Source organism: Chiloscyllium punctatum, chromosome 12 (genome assembly GCF_047496795.1).
Source record: "Chiloscyllium punctatum isolate Juve2018m chromosome 12, sChiPun1.3, whole genome shotgun sequence".
NCBI classification, from domain to species: Eukaryota; Metazoa; Chordata; class Chondrichthyes; order Orectolobiformes; family Hemiscylliidae; genus Chiloscyllium; species Chiloscyllium punctatum.
In genome coordinates this window covers 73,438,976-73,463,950 of record NC_092750.1, presented here as the reverse complement: position 1 = coordinate 73,463,950, position 24,975 = coordinate 73,438,976, and the positions used below count along the sequence as shown (strand labels likewise).

The window sequence follows — 24,975 nt, the reverse complement described above, 5'->3', positions numbered from 1 at the left end:
TTGTTGCCAGTATTTGGAATAGCATCATTAAGTTGGGATAAGTTGTTGGGTTCTCGGGCAGGCTAAGTTATTCTGTATTCTGTTCTCTTTTGTTTGTGTTTCATTCGGTATTCTTGTAAATAAACCCTGTTTTGTTTAAAACTAAGTGGTTTGACCAGCTGCATCACTCCTGGAATATCCATGTTACACCTCCTAAAACAACTAGTAAAGTTAGGGTCTTTCTTGGAATGCTTTGAGGGAGTGTGGCCTGTTCCATAACAGACTGGAGGCTCTTTGCGGGATTTGTTCTGTTGTTCTAAATTGGGATTAGGGTTGTTGGACACAAAGTCAGACAATCATAGGTGTTAGTGTCTTTTGTTCTGGATGATGAATTCGGTTGGTTTAAGCAGTGCTTGGCATAGCAATGGCTGTTTCAGTCACCAAGAGTTTTCTGGGGGTGGAAGAAGTGACTTTTGGGGGTTTTGCAAAAGCTGAATGAGGCTAAACTGCTGGAATTAGCAGACAAGGTGACACTTCAGTGCAGTCCTGAGGAAATGCTGCACTGTTGGAGGACTCCTTCCATGAGGGAGATAATTACAGCAATAGCTCAGCATTTAAATTTGCTGGGAACGCCATCAGAATCTTTTGAGATGGCTAAAATTCAATTTAAAATGAAGCAGTTTGAGTTAGAGGCAAAAGACAAGGACAACAGAAATGAAACAATTTGAATTACAATTAATAGCAGAGAAAAGAGTAAAAGAATGAATCGCATTAGCAGAGCAAAAAGAAAAAGAGAAAGAAGAGAAAGAAAGAGAGAGAGAAGAGAAGGAAAAAGAGAGACAAGAAAGGAAGAAAGAGAGGGAGTTTGAACTTCAGAAATAGGCACTTGGACAGGTATTCAAAAATTCACTTTCTGAAATAGTGAGAACTCATGCAGAAGAGCAGAGAGTTAAAAGGGCAAGATTAGCAGCTGAAATGGCTGATGATTATGAGTTGGTCCATAAATCAAAGTTTGCTTCCAAAATCAATGTCAATAGGAATCAAAATCAAAATCAAAATCAATCACGAATAGGAATTGGGGAAAAGAGAAATGGAAAGGGAAAGGTAGATCTCAGTGAAGATCGTAAGGATAACTTACCACAGGGTAAAGAGAAGTTAAAAAGCTCTGGTGTTTTCACTGCAGTACAGTAGACTACATGAAATCAGTGTTGGTGAGTTAGGAAAAGCACTGGGAAGCCAGATGTAGGAAAACAGGATAAGCCAGTGAATTTTGTTGGAAAGCACAGTGGAGACTAGAAAGCTGCACCAGAATGTACAAGTTGGTCAAAGGTTGGTTAAGGAGGAAGTGCCAGACCCTCTTAAACAAACATCTGCTAAGGTAAAGTTTATTTGCATGGTCCAGCAGCAGCAGGTAAAGAGGTTACAGTATTAAGTGACACAGAATCCTCTCAATCTGTGATGTTGGAAGATGAGGAAATATGTACCTCTGAAGGACTACTGCCAGAAAAGATACTAGTAACTGGAATTCACAGTGAGATAAAAGGCGCTCAATTATATAAAGTGAGGTTACAGTGTTTAGTGAAGAGAGAAAAAGTTGTGGTAGGAGTACTGGATAAACTCTCAGCTCCAGGAAGACAATTTGTTCTTGCTAATGTTATAGCTGGTTCACAGGTAGGAGTGCTGCCTACTGCGGTTGAAAAGTCAGTAGAAACTCAGCCAACTGAATTATTGCAAGACACATATCCTGGGACTTTTCCTGAGTGTGTGGTAACGAGGTCACAAAGGCACCAGTTGAAACAGGAGAGATCAAAGAGTCCAGATAAGAAAGTTGAATTGGAATTAGCAGAGACTCTGTTTGATCAGATGGTTGAGACAAACCAGGAGCAGACAGATGACACAACAGACATCTTTAACTCAGATACAGTAACTGAATTACAGCAGAAAGATTAAAAATTAAAGCAACTGTATCAAAAGGCATACACAGAAAAAGAATCTGAGTGTATCCCTGAATGCTGCTATCTTAAAAATGATGTTTCAGTAGTGAATTGGAGACCATCACATATTCAGGCAGATGAGAAATCAGGTCTTATTGCCAGTGGGTTATAGAAAGGTTGTGTTGCGAGTGGTGCATGAGCTGCCACCAGGGGGTCAGTTAGGAGTGAGAAAAACTAAAGCTAACATATAAAAACATTTTTACTGGTTTGGACTGCACAAGGATGTAGTTGAATTTTGCCAGACATGTAATTGGAAAACTGCAGGGAGTAATTAAACCCACATCTTTAATACTTATTCCTGCATTTGAGGAGTCTTTTACAAGAATCTTAATTGGTTTTGTAGGACCCCTATCACAAACAAAATGTTGGAATCAGTATTTTTTTAACAATAATGGATGTGTCCACTAGATTTCCAGAAGCCATTTCATTACGCAATATCACAGCTAACAGGATTGTAGAGGAGTTACACAAATTTTTCACTAGATATGGACTACCCACAGAAATACAATCAGATCAAGGGTCAAACTTCACATTGAAATTAGTCAAGGAAGTTATGGACAGTTTAGGAACAAAGCAATTCAAATCTACTGTGTACCATCCAGAATTGCAGGGGTGGCATCAGATATTAAAGACCATGTTGAGGGCTTATAGTCAAGACTATCCAGATGATTGGGATGAGAGAGTTTTGTTTATACATTTTGTGATCAGAGATGCACCAAATGAATCAACTAAAATGAGTCCATTTGAATTAGTCTTTGTGTATGAAGTGAGAGTACTGTTAAAATTGATTAAGGAGAAATTGGTAAGTCTTAATTCAGAGACCACATATTTGGACTATGTGTCAAATCTAGGGAACGATTAAATAGAGCGGGGGTGTTGGCTAAACAACATTTAAAAGTATCACAGCATACAATGAAACAGAAAGCAGACAAGAAATCAAAAATTCTCAATTTTGCTATTGGAGATAAGGTGTTAGCATTACTTCCAGTGATAGGTGAACCTTTAAAAGCAAAGTTTAGTGGACCGTATCAAGTTGAAAGAAAATTGAGTGAGGTGAACTACTTGATAACTATTTAATTTCGGACAGAAAGAAATCTCACAGAGTGTGACACGTGAATATGTTCAAAAGGTATTTTGACATGGAAGGAAAGCCAAATGAGACCGTGTTATAGGTTACAACACAGAGTAAAGAACCAAGTTCAGAGGATTCTGAATTGGACATTCCTCAAATTAAATTGGACAATGAGGAAGATGTTGAAAATTGGGATAATGATTGAGTTATCTTCCAGAAGAAAATCGAAATGACCTGAAACAGTTATTACTAATACATGGGGAAATATGTGGAAATAAGATGGGAAGTACTAATTTAATCATGCATGATGTAGATAAAGGAGATGTTGTTCCAATTAAGCAGCATTCTTATAGGCATAACTCTCTAAAGTTGGCCCAAGTTCAAAAGGAGATTGAACGCATGCTCCAAGATGACATAATCGAAGTGACTGGAGCTCACCCATAGTGATAGTGCCAAAACCAGATGGTACCCAATGGTTATGTGTGGACTATCGCAAAGTTACTGCAGTTACAAAGACTGATGCATATCCAATTCTGCTTTTAGAAGACTGTGTTGAAAAGGTGGGATAAGCAACTCCTATTTCTAAGTTGGACTTGCTCAGGGGATACTGGTAGGTACCGTTTTCAGAGCTGAAAATGTGTTGATGGAAAAGCGCAGCAGGTCAGGCAGCATCCAAGGAACAGCCTGAAGAAGGGCTGATGCCCAAAACGTCGATTCTCCTGTTCCTTGGATGCTGCCTGGCCTGCTGCGCTTTTCCAGCAACACATTCTCAGTCTGATCTCCAGCATCTGCAGTCCTCACTTTCTCCTCGAAGGTACCGTTTTCAGAAAGAGTGAAGGCAATTTCGGCTTTCGTAACGCTGAATAGACTGTATCAGTTTAAAGTCATGACATTTGGTATGAAAAGTGCGTCAGCCACATTTCAGACATGAACCAATAAGGTCATTTCTGGATTATCCAACTGTGTCATACATATAGATGACCTGGTGACTTTTAGTCACACATGGAAAGAACATTTGCAACATGTATCAGACTTGTTTGATCGACTTTGGAAGGTAGGCTTGGTGGTAAATCTGGCTAAAAGTGAATTTCCCAAAGCCCAAGTCACCTTCATGGGTCACGTTACTGGACATGGAAAATGGCACCATAGGATCCAAAAACAAAGGTAACTGGGGAGTTTCCCATATCATCGACAAAAAGAGCAGTACTGCGGTTCCTAGGATCGAGTAGATTTTATCAAACATTCATACCAAATTTTAGCAGTGTGGCTGCTCCACTCACTGAATTGCTAAAGAAAGGCATGAAGTTTCAGTGGACAGAGGACTGTCAGAAGGCATTTGACAGCCTGAGTGCTGTGTTAACCACTGTCCCAGTATTAGCCACACCTAATAATGAAAGCAATTCAAGGTAGCTATCCATACAAGTGATGTGGATGTTGCAGGAAGACAACGAGAAGACAGAAAGATCTATTAGCTATTTCTCCAGAAAATTGAACATTCATCAGCAGAAATATTTAACCATTGAGAAGGAGACTTCGCACTTTGTGTTGGTGTTACAACATTTCAATGCTTATGTTACCAGTAATATATCTGAGACAATCATAAACACTGATCATAACCCATTGAAGTTGATGAAGATATTTAAGGACAAAAATGCCACATTGTTTAGATGGAGCTTGTTGTTCCAGAAATTCAATTTGAAAATTGTGCATGTGATAGGACAAGCAAATGTGATTGCCGATGCATTGTCGAAACTTGTGAGAAATAGAGGCGCTCGATGGTAGGTGTTTAAACAGATTGAAACAGAGTGTAATAGTGCATGCTTGCATATTTATAGACAATGTAATGTATGTATGTATCATAGGGTTTAAATTAAGAGGTTTTTAAAATGAAGCCATCTTTGTATATTGATGATTTGTTTTTTGTCTGGGGGAGATGTGATGATGCTGCTCCTTTAACAAGGTTAAAGGAGCAGCAGCAGCATAAACCAGGGAACTATAGACCAGTAAGCCTTACATCAGTGATGACAAGTTGTTGGAAGGAATTCTGAGGGACAGGATTTACATGCATTTGGAAAGGCAATTTAGGGGTAGGGATAACCAGGAAAATTGACATTTCGGGCCTGAGCCCTTCTTCAGGCTCCAGCACTAACCATCGATTCTCCTGCTCCTCAGATGCTTTTCCAGCAACACACTCTCAACTCTGATCTCTAGCATCTGCAGACCTCACTGTCTCCCCGTTGGGATAGTCAGCATGGATTTGTGTGTGGGAAATTTTGTCTCACCAGCTTAGTCATTTTGAAGAGGTGACAAAGACGATTGATGAAGGCAGAGTGGTAGACATTGTCTGTATGGACTTCAGCAAAGCATTTGACAAGGTGCCAGTTGTAAGATTGGTTAGTAAGGTTAGATCACATGGGATCCAAGAGGAACTAGCCAATTGGATACAAAGTTGGTTTGAAAGTAAGAGACTGGTGACGAAGGGTTGTTTTTTGGACTGGAGGCCTATGACAGTGGGGTGCCATAAGGATTAGTGCTGGATCCACTGGTTTTCTTCATTTATACACAGGATTTGGATGTGAATATAGAAGGTATGGTTAGTAAGTTTGCAGAAGATGCAAAAATAGGTGGTGTAGTGGACAGTGTATCAGATTATTTCAGAGTACAATGGGCCAAGGAGTGGCAGACAAAGGTTAATTTAGGTAAATGTGAGGGTGGTGCATTTTAGGGAGACAAACTAGGGCAGGACTTATACAGTTTATGGTAGGGCCCTGTGGAGTGAGCCAAATTAAGAGACCTAGAGGTGCAGGTACATCGTTCCTTGAAAGTGGAGTCGCAGGTAGACAGGGTGGTGAAAGCATTTGGTACACTTGCCTTCATTGGTCATAACACTGAGTATAGGAGTTGGGATGTCATCATACAGTTGCATAGCACATTGGTGAGACCTTTTTGTATATTGCATACAATTTTAGTTGCCATTTTTTCAGAAGGATGTTGTCAAATTCGAGAGGGTGCAGAAAAGGTGTACAAGAATGTTGACGGGACTGGAGGGTTTGAGCTATAGGAAGAGGCTCAATAGGTTGAGGGTTTTTTTTCCCTGGAGCATTGGAGACTGAGGGGTGACCTTATCGAGGTTTATGAAATCATAAGGGGCATGGATAGGATGAAAACTCAATGGTGGTGATGGAATCCAAAATTCAAGGACGTGGGTTTAAGGTGGGAAGGAAAGGTCTAAAAAATGATCTGAGAGATAATGTTCTCATGCAGCTGGTGGTGCCTTAATGAAACAAAGTGCTGGAGGAAGTGGTGGAGATGGATACAATTACAACATTTAAAAGGCATTGGGATAGATACAGGCCAAATGTTGGCAAATGGGATTGGATCAGATTGGTATGCTTGATTGTTACAGGTGAGTTGGATCAAAGGGTCTGTTTCTGTGCTGAATGACTCTAAGGGGCTGGTGAGCCTCCTTCTTGAACCACTGCAATCTACTTTGTTGTTGTAGACCTAGAATGCTGTTAGGGAGGGAGTTCTAGGGGTTGACTCAATGACACTGAAGGAACTACAATATATTTCTAAGTCAGGATGATGAATGACTTGGAGGGGAACTTGCAGATGGCAGTATTCCCATGTGCTGCTTTGTTCTTCTGGATGGTGGTGTTCCTGTGTTTGGAAGGTGCTGTCTAAGGAACTTTGGTAAATTTCTGCAGCGCATCTTGCAGATGGTAAAGATGCTGTTACCCAGCATGGTGCCAATCAAGTGACTTGCTTTGTCCTGGATGGTGTCAAGCTTCTTGAGTGTTGTTGGAAATGCACTAATCCAGGCAAGTTGGGAACATCCCATTACTTGCCTGACTTGTGCCTTGAGGAAGGTGGATTGGCTTTGGTGAGGCAAGAGGTGAGTTGCTTTGCTGCAGGATTTCTATCTTCTGGTCTGCTCTTGTAGCCACAGTACATATATGATTAGTCCAGTTTAGTTTCTGCACAATGTTGATAGTAGAAAATTCAGTGATGATAATGCCATTGAATGTGATGGGGCAATAGTTTGATTCTCTCTTACTGGCAATGATCTTTGCCTGGCACTTGTGTGACACAAACGTCACTTTCCACCTGTCAGCCCAAACTTGACATTGCAGCAATGGAACATGGACTCCTTCAGTAATTGAGGAACTGTGAATGGTGCTGAACATAGTGCAATCATCAGCAAACACCACCTCTGACCTTATGATGGAGGAAAGGTCATTAATGAAGCAGCTGAAGATAGTTGAACCCAGAACACTACCCTGAAGAACTCCTGCAGACCTACTACATTCATACCCATCATCCTATGTGCCAGGAATGATTCCAATCAGCAGACAGTTTTCCCCTGAGATCCATTGATTCCAGTTTTGCTAGGGTTCCTTGAAGCCACACTCAGTCAAAATGTAACCTTGATGTTAAAGACAGTCAATCTCACCTCACCTCTGGAATTCAGCTTTTTTGGCCATGTCTGAATCAAGGTTTTAATGAGGTCAGGAGCTGAGTGGCCCTGGGCAGAACCAAAACAGGGCCTCACTGAACAGGTTGTTGCAAAGTAGCTGCTGCATTATAGTATTATTGATGACACCATCCATCACTCTACTGATGATCATGAGTAGATTGATGAATTTAATAAGTGGCCAGGTTGGATTTGTTCTGATTTTTGAACACAGGAAATACTTAGGCAACTTTTCAGTCAAATTTTCAGCACTATTGTCAGAGTCAATTGCCTTTGAGATATCCAGTACTTGCAATCATGATTCTGTGATTGCAACTTGATATCATGTGGAGTGAATTGAACTGACTTCTGGGGGAGGCCGACATTGAATTTTTTGAAGAAGTCACAAGGAGGATTGATGAAGGCAGAGCAATGGACGTGATCCACATGGAATTCAGTAAGGTGTTTGACAAAGGAGTTTAAGACAGTAATCCAGGGAGCTAGGGTGGAAGTTTAGAGCTAGAACCAGCAGCAGCGAGAACAAAGGCTCAGTGGTTAGCACTGCTGCCTCACAGCGTCAGGGACTTGGGTTCAACTCCAGCCTCTGGTGACTGTCTGTGTGGAGTTTGCACATTCTCCCTGTCTCTGCATGTTTTCCTTCCACAGTCCAAAAATGTGCAGTTTAGGTGAATTGGCCATGCTGAATTGCCCCTAGGGACGTGTAGGTTAGGTGCATTAGTCAGGGTTAAATTTCTGGTCGGGGGATGGGTCTGAGTGGGTTACTCTTCGGAGGGTCAGTGTGGACTTGTTGGGCCAAAGGGCCTGTTTGCACTTGTAGGGATTCTAATTCTAACAGAGTTATTATCTCTGATTTGTTGCCTGTGCCACGTGCTAGTGAAGCAAGGAATAGAGAGAGAGAGAGAGAGAGAGAGGAGTTGAACGCGGGGCTACAGGAATGTGCACGAGGGAGGGTTTTGGATTCCTGGATAATTGGGGTTTTTTGTGGGGTTCACCTGAACCAGAGGGGTACCAGAGGAGGAAATTTGCTAATGCTCTTTAGGGTGGGTTTAAACTAATTCAGTAAGGGGATGGAAGTAAAATTGTAGTTCAAGTATATGGGAGAGTAGTGAAGTCAGAAATAAAATTTCAAGATTGCAAGAAGGCACTGGCATGCAAGACGTTGACTTGAAGTGTGCCTACTTAAACGCTAGTACCATCCGGAATAAGGTGGGTGAACTTGCAGCATGGGTTGGTACCTGCGATTTCAATGTTGTGGCCATTTCAGAGACATGGGTAGAGCAGGGACAGGAATGGTTATTGCAGTTTCTGGAATTTAGAGGTTTCAGTAAGAACAGAGAAGATGATAAAAGAGAGATCGTGTGGCAGTTAGTCAAGGATAGTACTAAGGTTGCAGAAAGGACATTTGAGGGCTCGACTATTGAGGTAGTATGGGCTGAGATTAGAAACAGAAAAGGAGAGATTACACTGCTGGGAGATTTCTATAGGCCTCCAAATAATTCCAAAGATGTAGAAGATAGGACAGCAAAGATGATCCTCGATAGGAACGAGAGTGACAGGGTAGTTGTTATAGGGGACTTTAACTTTCCAAATATTGACTGGGAATACTATAGTTTAGATGGGTCCGTTTTTGTCCAATGTATGCAGAATGGTTTCCTGACACAATATGTAGACAGGCCAATAAGGGGGAGACCACATTAGATTTGGTACAGGGTAATGAACCCGGCCAGGTGTTAGATTTGGAGGTAGATGAGCACTTTGGTGATAGTGACCACAATACGGTTATGTTTACTTCAGTGATAGAAATGGATAGGAATGTACTGTAGGACAAGAGTTATAGCTGGTGGAGAGGCAATTACGATGCAATTAGGCAAGATTTAGGATGTACAGTTGAAATGTGGAGCTTATTCAAGGATGAGCTACTGCAGATCCTTGATTCGCATGTACCTGTCAGGCAGGGAGGAAGTTGTCAAGCGTGGGAGCCATGGTTTACTAAGGAAGTTGAATCTTGGGTTATGAGGAAGAAGAAGGCTTATGTGCGTATGTTAGAATGAGATGTGATGGCTCAGTTAGGATGCTTGAGAGTTACTGGTTAACCAGGAATGACCTAAAGAGAGAGCTAAGAAGAGCCAGGAAGGGATATGAGATGTTGTTGGCAGATAGGATCAAGGAAAACCCTAAGGCTTTCTATAGGTATATTAGGAATAAAAGAAAGATTAGAATAAGATTACGGCGAACCAAGGATAGTGGTGGAAAGTTGTGCGTGGAGTCCAAGGAGATGGGGAAGAACAAAATGAATATTTTTCACTAGTATTCACACTAAAAAAAAATGATGTCGAGGAGAATACTGAGATGCAGGCTACTAGGTTAGATGGGATTGAGGTGCATAAGAAGGTGTTAGCAATTCTGGAAAGTGTAAAAATAGATATTATCGCCTGGGCGTGATGGGATCTATCCAAAGATTCTCTGGGATGCCAGGAAGGAGAATGTCGAGTCTTTGACTTTTAATTTTATGTCGTCATTGTCTACAGGAATTGTGCCAGAAGACTGGAGGATAGCAAATGTTGCTCCCTTGTTCAAGAAGGGAATTAGAGACAACCCTGGAAATTCTAGACCTATAAGCCTTACTTTGGTTGTGGGTAAAGTGTTGGAAAGGGTTATAAGAGATAGGATGTATAATCATGTAGAAAAGAATAAGTTGATTAGGGTTCGTCAACATGGTTTTGTGAAGGGTAGGTCGTGCCTCACTAACCTTATTGAGTTCTTTGAGATGTGGATGAGGGTAAAGTGGTTGTTGTGATATATGCATTTCAGTAAGGCATTTGATAAAGTTCTCCATGGTAGGCTATTGCATAAAATACGGAGGCATGGTACGGAGGGTGATTTAGCGGTTTGGATCAAACATTGGCTAGCTGAAAGAAGACAGAGGGTGGTGGTTGTTGGGAAATATTCATCCTGGAGTTCAGTTACTAGTGGTGTACCGCAAGGATCTGCTTTGGGTCCACTGCTGTTTGTCATTTTTATAAATGACCTGGACGAGGGCGTTGAAGGTTAGTAAATTGGTGGATGGCACTAAGGTCAGTAGAGTTGCAAATAGTGACGAAGGATGTTGTAGGTTACAGAGAGAAACAGATAAGCTGCAGAGCTGGGCTGAAAGTTGACAAATGGAATTTAATGCAGAAAAGTGAGAGGTGATTCACTTTGGAAGGAGTAACAGAAATGCAAAGCACTGGGCTAATGGTAAGATTCTTGGTAGTGTAGATGAATAGAGAGATCTCGGTGTCCAGATACATAGATCCTTAAAAGTTGCCACCCAGGTTGATAGGGTTGTTAAGAAGGCATATGGTGTGTTAGCTTTTATTGGTAGAGGGACTGAGTTTCGGAACCATGTATAGTTGCAGCTATACAAAGCTCTGGTGCGGCCACATTAGGAGTATTGCGTACAGTTCTAGTCAACACATTATAGGAAGGATGTAGAAGTTTTGGAAAGGGTGGAGAGGAGATTTACTTGGATACTGCCTGGTATGGAGGGAAGGTCTTATGAGGAAAGGCTGAGGGACTTGAGGCTGTTTTCGTTAGAGAGAAGGTTGAGAGGTGACTTAATTGAGACATATAAGTTAATCAGAGGGTTAGACATGGTGGACAGTGAGAGGTTTTTTTCTCAGATGGTGATGGCTAGCTTTAAATTGAGGGGCGATAGATATAGGACAGATGTCAGAGGTAGTTGTTTTTACTCACAGTAGTAGGAGTGTAGAATGCAGTGCCTGCAACAGTAGTAGGCTCGCCAAGTTTAAGGGCATTTAAATGGTCACTGGATAGATATATAGATGAAAATGGAATGGTGTAGGTTAGATTGGCTTCAGATTGGTTTCACATGTTGGCGCAACATTGAGGACCGAAGGGCCTGTACTGTTCTATGTTCTATAAGGTTTCCCATGGGAGACTGGTTAGCAAGGTTAGATCTCATGGAATACAAGGAGAACTATCCATTTGGATACAGAACTGGCTGAAAGGTAGAAGACAGAAGGTGGTGGTGGAGGATTGTTTTTCAGACTGGAGGCCTGTGACCAGTGGAGTGACACAAGGATCGATGCTGGGTCCACCACTTTTCGTCATTTATGTAAATGATTTGGATGTGAACATAGGAGGTATAGTTAGCAAGTTTGCAGATGACACCAAAATTGGAGGTGTAATTGGCAACGAAGAAGGTTACCTTAGATTCCACCAGGATCTTAATCAGATAGTCCAATGGGCTAAGCAGTGGCAGATGGAGTCTAATTTAGATAAATGCAAGGTGCTGCGTTTTGGAAAAGCAAGTCTTAGCAGGACCTATACACTTAATGGTTATGTCCTAGCGCTTGTTGCTGAACAAAGAAACCTTGGAGTGCAGATGCATAGTTCCTTGAACGTACAGCTGCAGTGAAGATGTTGGGTATGCTTTCCTTTATTGGTCACAATATTGAGTATAAGAGTTGGGAGGCCATATTGCAGCTGTAGAGGATGTTGGTTCGGCCACTTTTGGAATATTTTGTGCAATTCTGGTCTCCTTGCTATTGAAAGGATGTTGTGAAACTTGCAAGGGCTCAGAAAAGATTTGCAAGGATGTTGCCAAGGTTGGAGGATTTGAGCTATAGGGAGAGGCTGAATAGGCTGGGGTTGTTTTCCCTGGAATGTCGGAGGCTGACAGGTGACCTTACAGGGGTTTATAAAATCATTAGGGGCATGGATAGGATAAATAGACAAAGTCTTTTCCCTGGGGAAGTCCAGAACTGGAAGGCATAGGTTTAGGGTGAGAGGGGAAAGATATAGAAGGACCTAAGGGGCAACTTTTTCACACAGAGGATGGTGCGTGCATGGAATGAGTTGCCAGAGGAAGTAATGGAGGCTCATACAATTGCAACATTTAAAAGGCATCAGGATGGGTATATGAATAGGAAGGGTTTGGAGGGATATGGGCCAACTGCTGGCAAATGGGCGTAGACTAGGTTGGGATATCTGGTTGGCATGGACGAGTTAGACCAAAGGGTCTGTTTCCGTGCTGTAGTTCTCTATGACATGGATCATTCACATGGCCTTTCTGGCTGAAGATTATTGTGTGCGCTTCAGCCTTATCTTTTACACTTATGAGCTGGGCCCTTCCAACTTTGAGGATGGGGATATTTATGGAGCCTCCTCCTTCGGGGAATTACTTAATTGTCCACTACCATTGACAACTGATGTGACAAGACTGCAGAGCTTAGATCTGATCTGTTGGTTGGGGGATCACTTATGCTGCTTATGCTCCTTGGTATGCAAGTGTCCTGATTTTATGCAGCTTCACATGGTTGACACTGGTGCCCTTCTGCACTCTTCTTTGAACCAGAGTTGATCCCAAGCTAAATGATAACAGTAGAAGGGGTGGATATGGTGTACTATGAGATTGCAGATTGTGTTGGGAGTACAATCCAGCTGCAGCTGATAACCTAGAGTGCCTTATAGATGCCCAGTCTTGAGTTGTTAGATCGGTTTGAAGTCTATCTCATTTAGTACAGCGATAGCGGTACAAAACACAATGGAGAGTATGCTCAATGTGAAGACAGGCCATCATCTCCTTAAAGGACCACATGATGGTCTCTCTTATGAGTAGCGTCATGGACAGATGCACCTGCAGTTGGCAGATTGCTAAGGATGAAGTCAAGTATGTTTTTCCCTTATTGATTCCCTCATCACCTGCTGCAAAATCAGTCTAGCAGCTAGGTCCTTTTAGATCCCACTAGCTTGATCAGTAATACTGTGGTCAGGCCACTCAGTGATGGATCCTGAAGTTCTCACTACATTTTGCACCTTTGCCACCCTGAATGCTTCCTCCAAGTGGTGTCTAATATAGATTGGTACATCATCCAAGTCAGAATTGTACGTTGTAATCAGCAGGAGGTTTCTCTGCCCACGTTTAACCTAACATCTTAAGACTTCATGGGGTCCAATATTGGGGATTCTCAGGGCAACTAAATTAACAGCGATACCACCTGTGATACCACCTTTATTCGGCTTGTTCTGCCAGTGGGACAAGGCATAGCCAGGAATGGTGATTACATCAAGTGTGACGACGACAAGTTGTTGCTTGATTAGTTTGTGGGACAGCTCTCCCAATTTTGGCATAAGATGTTAATAAAGGATATCAGTAAACCAGGTCTGTCTTTTCTAAGTAAATCAACAATGATTTCACAATCATCATTCAGCTCTTGATTCCAGATATCAATTAAATTAAAATTTCACCATCTGCCATTGTGGGATTTGAACCCCAACCCCCAGTATATTTCCTGGACCTCTGAATTACGAGTGTAGTGAAAAACACCACAGTATTGTATCTCCTCCAAATACAAAGAATAACACAAAGCAAATAATTACACTTTGTTGACAGTCAAGAACAATTGACTGTGTCTGACAGCAAAATAACAACATGGTGGGGGGGGGGGAGAGGTTAGTGTGGGAGATTCAGGAAATGAAGTGGGGGTGCGTGGGGGGGGGGGGGGTGGTAACAGTGATTTATAGGGAGTGCAAATATTACAACGGTTTGCTTTGCTCTTCAACTACTTCCAGTGAAATAGCTGGCTATTCTTAATCTCCCTTGCAGGAGCATGGGGATAGCTAATGGCTAATTGAAAGTATTCAAATACACTATCTTGAACAGATACATGCAATATTAATAGCAATGCGTAGTCCTGATTATAATGTTTGCTGCAGCATGATACTGATTTTGGAAAAGCAATTTATTCAACCCAAAGAAACTTTGTTTGATACTAAATCAATACCACCAACCACAGAAGGATGTGTGAAGGTTCAGCCGTCAGAGATCAGACTGGACTGTTTTAGAAATTCCACACATTTGACAGGCTTGACCCACGGACCTTAGGGCTGGCAAAGAGAAAATTGAAAACATTCAGAGTCCCTGAGTTAATCCACATACACACCCGGGCCATATCCCCAGCTCACAACAGCTAAGGTAATGGAAATATCAGATCAGGGAATCTCATAATACTTGTTTGGTGAAGACAGTTTTGGATTCAGCAATGATGGAAGCCCCACTTGACTGAATTGCCTACCTTAGAAAAGGCGTATGAATGAGAAAGAAGAGGAGCTGCTCACAAATGAGAACACATATTGAGGAGGGAGAGAATTAAGTAAACTCTAAAAATTAGTTACTACGTTTCCTTTAGCAAACCAAAAAATGAACTGAAATCAAATATGAGAGTGTACAAAACATCAAGTCTGCCTAAAGGTTAGAAATATCTCCACAGAATGTGAAAAACATTATTACCTATTTCTCTATGAACTTTCTATGTACAATATTTAAGACATTGAACTGGCTAGTATCAATTTGCAATTTCATTGACATGAGTGACTAACGTTGCAGATATTTCTCTGCTCCTCTCAAACAGGGGAAGGGAGAAAGAGTTTGCAATGCTTGGATGATGATCAAATGAAAGGACTTTTAGTTTTCAGTTGATCATGTAAGATTCCAGTCCCAACTTGAGATTGGAGGTAAAAGAATGGAAAATTGAACCAATGCTAATGAAAATTTCTAGTTCAGAGCAAGAGCAGGAAATGGTATCCACATAATCATCAATGGGCCAGGCTGGGGGGGGACTAAGCAAAATTGGAAGAAGAAATGCTCTGCATATGTCTCAATAAAGTGATGCATAGATAGGATGCATACAAGTCACTGATGAAGAAGCAGCACTCTGAAAGCTAGTGCTTCCAAATAAACCTGGTGTTGTGTGATTTTTAACTTTGTCCACCGCAGTTGAACACCAGTTCCTCCACGTCAGGACATAATATGAGATTATTTTCACATAATCTCTGTCTCCGTTTTGTTTTCTTTCTTTGTAGGTTTCAGTTTTACTCTGGTTTTACTCCTGATTTTTACCTGAAAGACCATTGTTATCATGCCATTCACACCTCCTCTGGACAGATCATCTGCTTCTTTACTTGTCTTCTTATCACTCCCATTGGCACCGCCCCTTCAAATTTTTTGGCATTTAATCTCTTCTGTTTTTCACCCCATCACATACTTTTTCTTTTATTCTTTTCTACCTGCAAGCCCTCCCCAATTTCCAATTTTTAATTATTAGATTTACGATTTTTCACTGTTCTAATGGAAGGTCATTGACACGAAGCATTAACTCTGTTACACTGCAGAGAATCTGCTGATCTGTTGAGTGTTTCCAGCATTTCTGGATCCAACTGTACATTTCCAGCATCCATAATAGATTGCTTTTGGACTATTAAAAGATATGGGGAATAAGAAGCAGAATGGGATTGATTTAGCTAGGATATTGAAGGCTATGTGGAGAGAGGAGAAGAGTGAGATTAGACTTGGTGGGATATTAAAATGTACTGGTAACATGCAGGACGATGAAATTTAGGATGTGGAGAAGACATTGTATAGGTAGAAGGACCTGTTCTTGTTTTGGAACAGTCAATGGTTCCGATATTACTCATCTTTTACACAGAATATTAAGGAAGTTGTCAATATTTTTAAATACTATCCAGTCATTTCCTCCTGTTGCTTTTAGACTCAAATATATTGAAAAATATATTTCAATACATGTATTTTTTCCCAGAGGTATGACCATAGGAAAGAAGTTTATATTTTCCATATTTATCTCTAATCAAATCATTGCCTTAGACACCATTCATCCAATTACAGTTTAAATGCAGACTGAAGTCTTCACCTTCTGGGCTGGAATGATCATTGTTTATGGAGCGTTGATTTGCAGAAGCTTCAGATAATTGCTCACTTCCTTTCTATCAATGCTGTAATATTACACCTATTTTTCCTATCAACCTGTTCAGAGATGTCATTCCACACCTCTGGAACAGGTGGAACTTGAACCTGTATCTCTTGGTCCAAGGGTAGGAACTCTACCACTGTACAACAAGTTGTAATATTATACTTTGGTTTGACCACACTTGGAGAACTGCACACAATGCCAATCATTGTTCTGTCAAAAGGTTATCAATGTAATGGAAAAAGCGTCAATCCATTTACAAGAATAATAACAGAAGTGAGAAGTTCTAATTGCAACCCTGACAGAGACATTTCATTGGCTGCAACTTGCTGTGGGACTTCTGAAATTCTGAAAAGTGCTTTTTAAATGCAATATTCATACTTACGGTTGTAAACAGATGATAAGTGGGGATCACTACCATTATCCTCACATGAATAAACTGGATAGATCTATAAACATCAAAAATTGCCATAACAACCTGTTAAAATAGTTATTTCATACTGGCCTGATGGGAGACTGTTCAGCGGCCATAGGGAAACAAAGATAATTCATTTCCTTCAGGATAATATTCTACTGACAGAAATTCAACCTTTCCACAGCCCAGATCATTTTAAATAGTAACCGTAGTAATATGCCATAACTCCATCATGCAGCAAAACACACAATTTTGGGAGGATAAAGTGAAATAGGATGGGCAGGTTTGGCCCAAGATCTCGCAATTGCATTGTGCTAACCAGACTTGCCCATAACCATCTTGCTTCACATACACTCCGGTCTCACACTGCTATCCTCACTCACACTGGGATCACACCACTGTTCAGCAGATCACTCACTTTGCTGACACTGCTGGCAGCCTGTTGTGATGGCAAAACAGAATCGCCAAATACGCACATCTACTCACTGTTTTATTGGGCCAATTGTGTCTCTCAAAGACATCCTGGGCTCGATCCTCTCCTCCATCTGTGAACATCATTATCATCTTATTACAGTTTGCTCGAATGTTTGTGCTGGACTGGAGGAGATAAACAGGTAAGACAGTTAATCTTTTTGTTTGATTGTCCAATGACCAATGATTGGCAGTCATTGCAAGTGATGATAATAATAGTCTCATCAATCGTCAAAAACCTAACAATGAATAGTAATGAACAATCAGCAGACTGGAGGCCTGAGCAGAGTGGGTACAGCCAGTGTGATGGAGGCCTGAGCAGAGTGGGGACAACCAGCGGGATAGAGGCCTGAGCAGAGTGGGGACAGCCAACGGGATAGAGGCCTGAGCAGAGTGGGGACAGCCAACGGGATAGAGGCCTGAACAGAGTGGGTACAGCCAGTGTGATGGAGGCCTGAGCAGAGTGGGGACAACCAGCAGGATAGAGGCCTGAGCAGAGTGGGGACAGCCAGTGGGTTACAGGCCTGATCAGAGTAGGGATAGCCAGCAGTATGGAGGCCTAAGCAGAGTGGGGACAGTTGTGGGGCTGGGGACTAGTGCAGGTGTTCAGTGGCTTGCAAGTCCGGGCAGACCACGCCTGGAAGATCTACTGAAAGACTGTAATGCTTATCTTTTTAACTTTATTCCCATTTTTCAAACTTACACAATGTACAACTGTGAACAATGTAACTTTTTCCTTTCTTTTTCCTTTTATTTCTGTATCTCGTATTGAAGAACTGTAGGTAGATACTTTGTACCTAAGATGGCGCCATATCAGGCGACTGTGTAAGCTTTCGCTGTATTCCTGTACTGGAATACACGTGACAATAAAGGATATTCTAACTCTAATATACTCAGCTATAAATGTTCATCCTTCTAAAAATAACTCGCTATTGATGCTCACCATTCCATTACATATAGAGAAGACTGTAGCCAATGTTTTTGGTCCCAACTCTAAACCTCACTTCCTAGCGACTGCTCCCTCTCCCTGGCAATATTCTGATCAAATCTGTGTATTTGTCACCTTGGTGTCACACAGATCTAGAGAGAGCTTTTGATTTATTTCTCTGCTCATAACTTTCCCATCTCAACTTACCTTCTGCTGAAACCTATACAAGTGTCTTCATTATTTCCACACTTGGCTATTCCAACATCCTGGCTGGCCTGTCATATTCTATCCTATATAATTTTGGGGTCATCTCATGCTCTGCTGCCTATATCTTACCCCTCAGCAGGTCCTGTTCCCCTGTCGCATTGTATTTCCTGATATATATTGTGTCCTGGTGAAGCAACAACTAGATGTTAAATTCTATTTTTTTTTTCAAATCCCTCCAGAAGTGTTCTCTTCCCTATCTTTATATTCTCCACAAACCCTTCTAAGACATTTGCACTCCTTTACTTGTGGCTTCCTGTGAATACCCATTTTTCATCAGCCGACTATTGCTTGAAACTTCCCAGGCCTTAAAACCATGGTAATCCAACTCTAAAGCCTTCTGCATTTGAAATCTCACTTTTTAGAGTCATAGAGATGTATTGCATGGAAACAGACCCTTCAGCTCAACTCGTCCATGCCAACCAGATATCCTAACCTAACCTAGTCCTGATTTGGAGATGCCGGTGTTGGACTGGGGTGTGCAAAGTTAAAAATCACACAACACCAGGTTATAGATTAGATTACAGTGTGGAAACAGGCCCTTTGGCCCAACAAGTCCACACTGACCCGCAACCCACCCATACCTCTACATTTACCCCTTACCTAACACTACGGGCAATTCAGCATGGCCAATTCACCTTAAAACCCGAGAATGCAACTTTAAAAAAAAAGGGTTTTGTGATTTACATATGAAAGAAGTGAAACTATCACTGTATTCTAACAGATGAAAGGCTTAACAGACAATCAATTTTTCAATGTATAATTTCAGTTACATCACACTGCAAATTTTGGCTATAAATTCTGTGTTACAATCGAGCCCTCCACAATCACCTGATGAAGGAGCGTCGCTCCGAAAGCTAGTGTGCTTCCAATTAAACCTGTTGGACTATAACCTGGTGCTGTGTGATTTTTAACCTAGTCCCATTTGCCAGCACCTGGCCCATATCCTTCTAAACCCTTCCTATTCATATACTCATCCAAATGCCTTTTAACTGTTGCAATTATACTAGCCTCTACCGCTTCCTTTGGCAGCTCAATCCATACATGCACCACACTCTCCGTGAAAACGTTGCCCCTCAAGTCCCTTTTAAATTTTTCCCCACTCACCCTAAACCTATGCCCTCTAGTTTGAGACTTCCACACTCCAGGGAAAAGAACTTGTCTATTTATCCTATCCATGATCCTCATGATTTTATAAACCTCTACAGGGTCACTCCTCAGCCTCTGATACTCCAGGGAAAACAGCCCCAGCCTGTTCAGCCTCTCCCTGTAGCTCAAATCCTCCAACCCTGGCAACATCCTTTTACATTTTTCCTGAACCCTTTCAAGTTTTACAACATCCTTCTGATAGGAGGGAGACTAGAATTGCATGCAATATTCCAAAAGTGGCCTAACCAATGTCCTGTACAGCCACAACATGACCTTCAATTCCTATACTCAAAGGAAAGCATACCAAACACTTTCTTCGCTATCCTATCTATCTGTGACTCCACTTTCAAGGAGCTATGAACCTGCACTCCAAGGTCTCTTTGTTCAGCAACACTCCCCAGAACCTTACTGTTAAGTGTATAAGTCCTGCTCTGATTTTCTTTTCCAAAATGCAATATCTCACATTTACCTCAATTAACTCCATCTGCTACTCTTAGCCTACTGCCCCATCTGATCAAGATCCCATTGTAATCTTCACTGTCCACTACACCTCCAATTTTGGTGTCATCTGCAAATTTTGTCACTATACCTCCTATGTTCACATCCAAATCATTTGTATAAATGATGAAAAGCACCAATCCTTGTGGCACACCACTGGTCACAGACCTTCAGTCTGAAAGGCAACCCTCCACCACCACCCTCTGTTTTCTAACTTCGAGCCAGTTCTGTATCCAAATGGCTGGTTCTCTCTGTATTCAATGAGACCTAACTTTGCTAACCAGTCTACCATGAGGAACCTTGTCAAACGCTTTGCTAAGTTCATATAGATCACACCCACTTCTCTGCCCTCATCAATCCTCTTTGTTACTTCTTCAAAAAATCCAATCAAGTTCGTGAGACATGATTTCCCATGCACAAAGCCATGTTGACTACCCCTAATCAGTCCTTGCCTTTCCAAATACATGTAAATCCTGTGCCTCAGGATTCCCTCCAACAACCTGCCCACCATCAATGTCAGGCTCACTGGTCTAAGTTCCTTACCATCTTTCTTTGTGGCAACACGTTAGCCAACCTCCAGTCTTCCAGCATCTCACCTATGACTATTAATGATATAAATATCTCAGCATGGGGCCCAGCAATCACTTCCCTAGCTTCCCAGAGTTCATGGGTACACCTGACCAGGTCAAGAAAGCTTTTGCTGATCTGACCTATGTTTCCTTACACTGTTCAGTGCTATACTTTGATTTATAATACTCTTGTGAAGGCTTTATTAAAGAAATCAAGGGTTACGGGTAGAAAGCAGGAGTATGTAGTTGAGAAATATATCAGGCATGATTGAACAGTGCCAGAGGATGTGGGGAGGCTGGTACAATTGCAATATTTAAGAGGCATTTGGATGGGTATATGAATAGGAAGGGTTTGGAGGGATATGGGCCGGATGCTGGCAGGTGGGACTAGATTGGGTTGGGGTATCTGGTCGACATGGACAGGTTGGACCGAAGAGTCTATTTCCATGCTGTACACCTCTATGACTGTGACTCTATGACCTAATTCTGCTCCTATATCTTGACAAACTTGTTTTGAGATGTTTTAATATACTAAAGGTGTTAATTAGATACAAGCTCTTGTTGCCCTAACAGTGAATGGGAATCAATATTTATCACCCTAAGACTTATTCCTATTCGTTAGTGTAATGTGAATGTTGCTGGCTGCTTCAGCATTTATTGCCTATCCCTAACTGCCCAGCGAGCAACCACATTGCAATGGGTCTGGAGTCATATGCAGGCCAGACCAGGGAAGGAGGTGTGATTTCCTTCCCTGAAGGACAATAGTTAACCAGAAGAGATTTTCCAACAATCAAGAATGGATAAATCAGATATTTATTGAATTCAAATTTTATCACTTGCTGGGATTCAACCTGTTGTCCCCAGAAGTTTATCTTGAGTTTCAGGATTACTAATCTAGTGACATTAAAACTATGCTACATCCTCGACTGATTGTTTCTGAATGCTCACCATCCTAACCATGACTGTGTCACAGTGAGAGACATCACAGAAGTAATTCCTCCCCAACCCTTCCCAAAGGCACAGAATCCAGAATCCAGCAGGTGGGCCACTTACAAATTCAGTAGCCAATAGCCTCTCATATACAAGCAATGTATATGAGGCTTTTACTGGAGGAGGCAGCAAGGTTATGTACATGCAAAGTTAAAGTAGATATAGTAATATAGAATCTCCAGTTTCAAGTTGATTGATATGATATTTTCTTTCTGAGTTCTGGGTCATCCAGCTCATAGTGGGCATATTGCTCGCTCATTCTATGTGATCTTGAATCTACTAATCAATCTATCAAGTACTTAAACAGCAATGCAAATATTGGTTTGGAGCAGCTAGGAGGTTTCTCTTCACATTTTAATGGGATGTGGGCATCACTGGCAAGGGCAGCATCTAATGCTCATCATAATTATTCTGGAACTGAGGGTCATGCTGGGTCAATTTGGAGGGTACTTATTTGTCAACCACATTGCTGTGGTCTGCAGTCACATGTTTAGATTAGATTAGATTAGATTACTTACAGTGTGGAAACGGGCCCTTTGGCCCAACAAGTCCACACCGACCCGCTGAAGCGCAACCCACCCAGACCCATTCCCCTACATTTACCCTTTCACCTAACACTACGGGCAATTTAGCATGGCCAATTCACTTAACTGCACATTTTTGGACTGTGGGAGGAAACCAGAGCACCCAGAGGAAACCCACGCAGACACGGGGAGAATGTGCAAACTCCACACAGCATTACTCAGGGCCTCTGGATTACTTTTAACACAATTGCTATGGCACTGCATTCACCATTTCCTCATTTATGAAGGGATGTACTTGCATTAGAAGCATTTCAGTGAAGAGTCACTCGACTGATTCCTGAGATGAAGGGGTGAAAAAAGATTGAGTAGATTCGGATTAAACCCATTAGAGTGCAGGAGAATTAGAGGAGACCTTGCTTGACCATATATAATTCTTACGGGGCATCACTGGCTTAATGCTGAATATTTGCCCTCATAAGGAAGCCTGGAAACAGAATTATAATTTAAAAATACTAGTATAAGATAAGAAATGAACAGAATTTCTTCTCTCATAGGATCATTAGGATGCTGAAATTTTCCTTCAGAAACAGCAGTGAAGGTTGGGTCATTGACCGCACTCAAAGCTGAGTTAGACAGACCTTTGATTGAAAATGGGGGCAAACATTATGGGAGACAGGCAGGAAAATTGAGTTAAGGCTATAATCAGATCAGCCTGATCTAAGCAAAAGGCATTGCAGCCTCAATGAATGAATAACCTACTCTTGCTCCTATTTCTTATGAACTTATAATTTTATGATATTCATCAGCTCTCCATGATACTGATAAACCCCATGTACAGACTTGCTTGAGATAATGTATGATGTATGTGGGTGGCACGGTGGCTCAGTGGTTAGCACTGCTGCCTCACAGTGCCAGGGACCTGGGTTTGATTCCAGTCTCGGGCAGATTGTCTGTGTGGAGTCTGCACTTTCTCCCTGCGTCTGCGTGGGCTTCCTCCGGGTGCTCCGGTTGTCTCCCACAATCCAAAAATATGCAGGTCAGGTGAATTGGCCGTGCTAAATTGCCCATAGTCTTAGATGCATTAGTCAGGGGTAAATATAGGGTAGGTGAATGGGTATGAGTGGGTTACTCTTCGGAGGGTCGGTGTGGACTTGTTGGGCCAAATGGTCTGTTTCCACACTGTAGGGAATCTAAACTAATCTAGTCTCCTCTGGCAAGTAGAAATAATGGCAAGCAGAAATATTCGCACATAGTCAAACAGCCTTGATACACCCTTACATGAGCATGTTGGAATCTGATTTTGTCAATTTTATCATTTTCTCCTCTCCAACCACCTCATTGTTGAGTAGTTTCATCAATATCAACACAGAACCCCTTCAACAAGATTATTTTTCATCATCACATGAGAAGGGATTTGAAGATATTTGTACTAAATTCTTCTGGTGCTCTGGCTGAGATCAACTAACATGGCACAGGTCAGGAACAAAATTTTAGACCTTTCCATCCATGAGATTGTGAGAGATTAATATGTATATATAAAGGTTCAAAGTGGTTCTGAATTGTTTTGAAAATAATATCAATTAGTTTTATTTTATTGATTTAATATGTTACTTTCGATAAGAACTTAAAAGCAGACTGGTTAATGTTATGATTTTTAGCCTAGGATTTGTTCCCAGATATGTCTCCTTTTCTGCCAGCATTACACCACCAATACGAATGATCTGGCCTCTCTTTTGGCTGTATCTATCTTCATTTTCAGTTCGACAGCCAGCAATAATGCTTCCCTCCTACAGCTTGAAAATTCAACTAAACATTTTCCACTTATGCTGTCTTAAAGCAAAACAAAATCTATGATGACAGCATGCCTGCATCAGGAACAAAATAAAGAATCAAAAGGAATCAGGTAAGATCTGTAAATGGACATGTGACATTCAATACTAGTAAGTGGAAGAAATCACACTTTTTTTAAATTTAAAAGTGTGGGAATTCAAAAAAGCTCCTCAGAACAACAACAGATTGAAAGAAACCTCCAAAGGGAATTTTAGCATCACTATCTTTATTTGTCGGACAATGATTCATCAAAGTTTAACACAGTAGCCATCCTAAGTATAAAACACTGCAAGGCTCCATTTTAATTCAGAATTGCACAGGAAGATCTGAGGCAACATTTTCAGATTAGAGAATTTTGAATGCAAGAGAAAGGTTTGTTTTAGAAATCAACCAAAATATTGCTGAAAGGGGCTAGACAATCTGCAACCACAGAACTTGTGAAAAATCAATAAATATTTTCTCTTCAGAAAAGTGTGCCCTATTTACTGAGACTACGTGTGCGAGCAAACTTCAAATATTTAACTACAGAAGCTATCACAGCTGCTGAGTCTGACCTCAAGTTTTCAACCCTACCAGTTGGATAAGAAAAATCCTTAAGCAAGTAACTGGTCAGAGATGTCAATTGAATTTATTTTTGAAATTATTAGTATTTTTATAAATATTTACTTCTAATTTTGTATTTTATCTAATAATTGCATTGCAATTTAACTTAGTGACTTTCTGCAAAGTTTTACACTAAACTTTCACTGTTCAATGTGAAAACTGTGGAGGCACTTTATGATCATGGTACAAAGCTAAAGTTTAGATTGAGTATCTAGGGGGATTAAAAAAAAACTTTCATTAGATGGACGGTTGTAATTGGAGGAAATAAATTAAAATAATTAGTAAAATAACCAGGGAGAGATGATAAGAAATCTTTTTACAGAGTGAGTTTTTATGATATTGTATGCAGTGCGTGAAAAGGCGATAAAAACAGTTGCAATTGTAACTTACAAAAGAGAAAATTGTGCAGAGCTATGGGAAAAAAGAACTGAAGTATTTGGAGAGCTC

At 41.2% G+C, this 24,975-nt stretch overlaps 1 protein-coding gene across 4 annotated transcripts in view; it reads right to left on the bottom strand.

Moving 5' to 3' along the window:
- LOC140483931 (voltage-dependent calcium channel subunit alpha-2/delta-2-like) overlaps window positions 1–24,975 on the bottom strand; it is an 839,332-nt gene that overhangs the window by 152,551 nt on the left and 661,806 nt on the right. For all 4 annotated transcript variants that reach the window (XM_072582777.1, XM_072582773.1, XM_072582774.1 and 1 more), the window contains one exon: window positions 17,189–17,299. In XM_072582777.1, coding sequence (XP_072438878.1) covers window positions 17,189–17,299 — 111 coding nt within the window. The remainder of the gene's footprint in view (window positions 1–17,188; window positions 17,300–24,975) is intronic.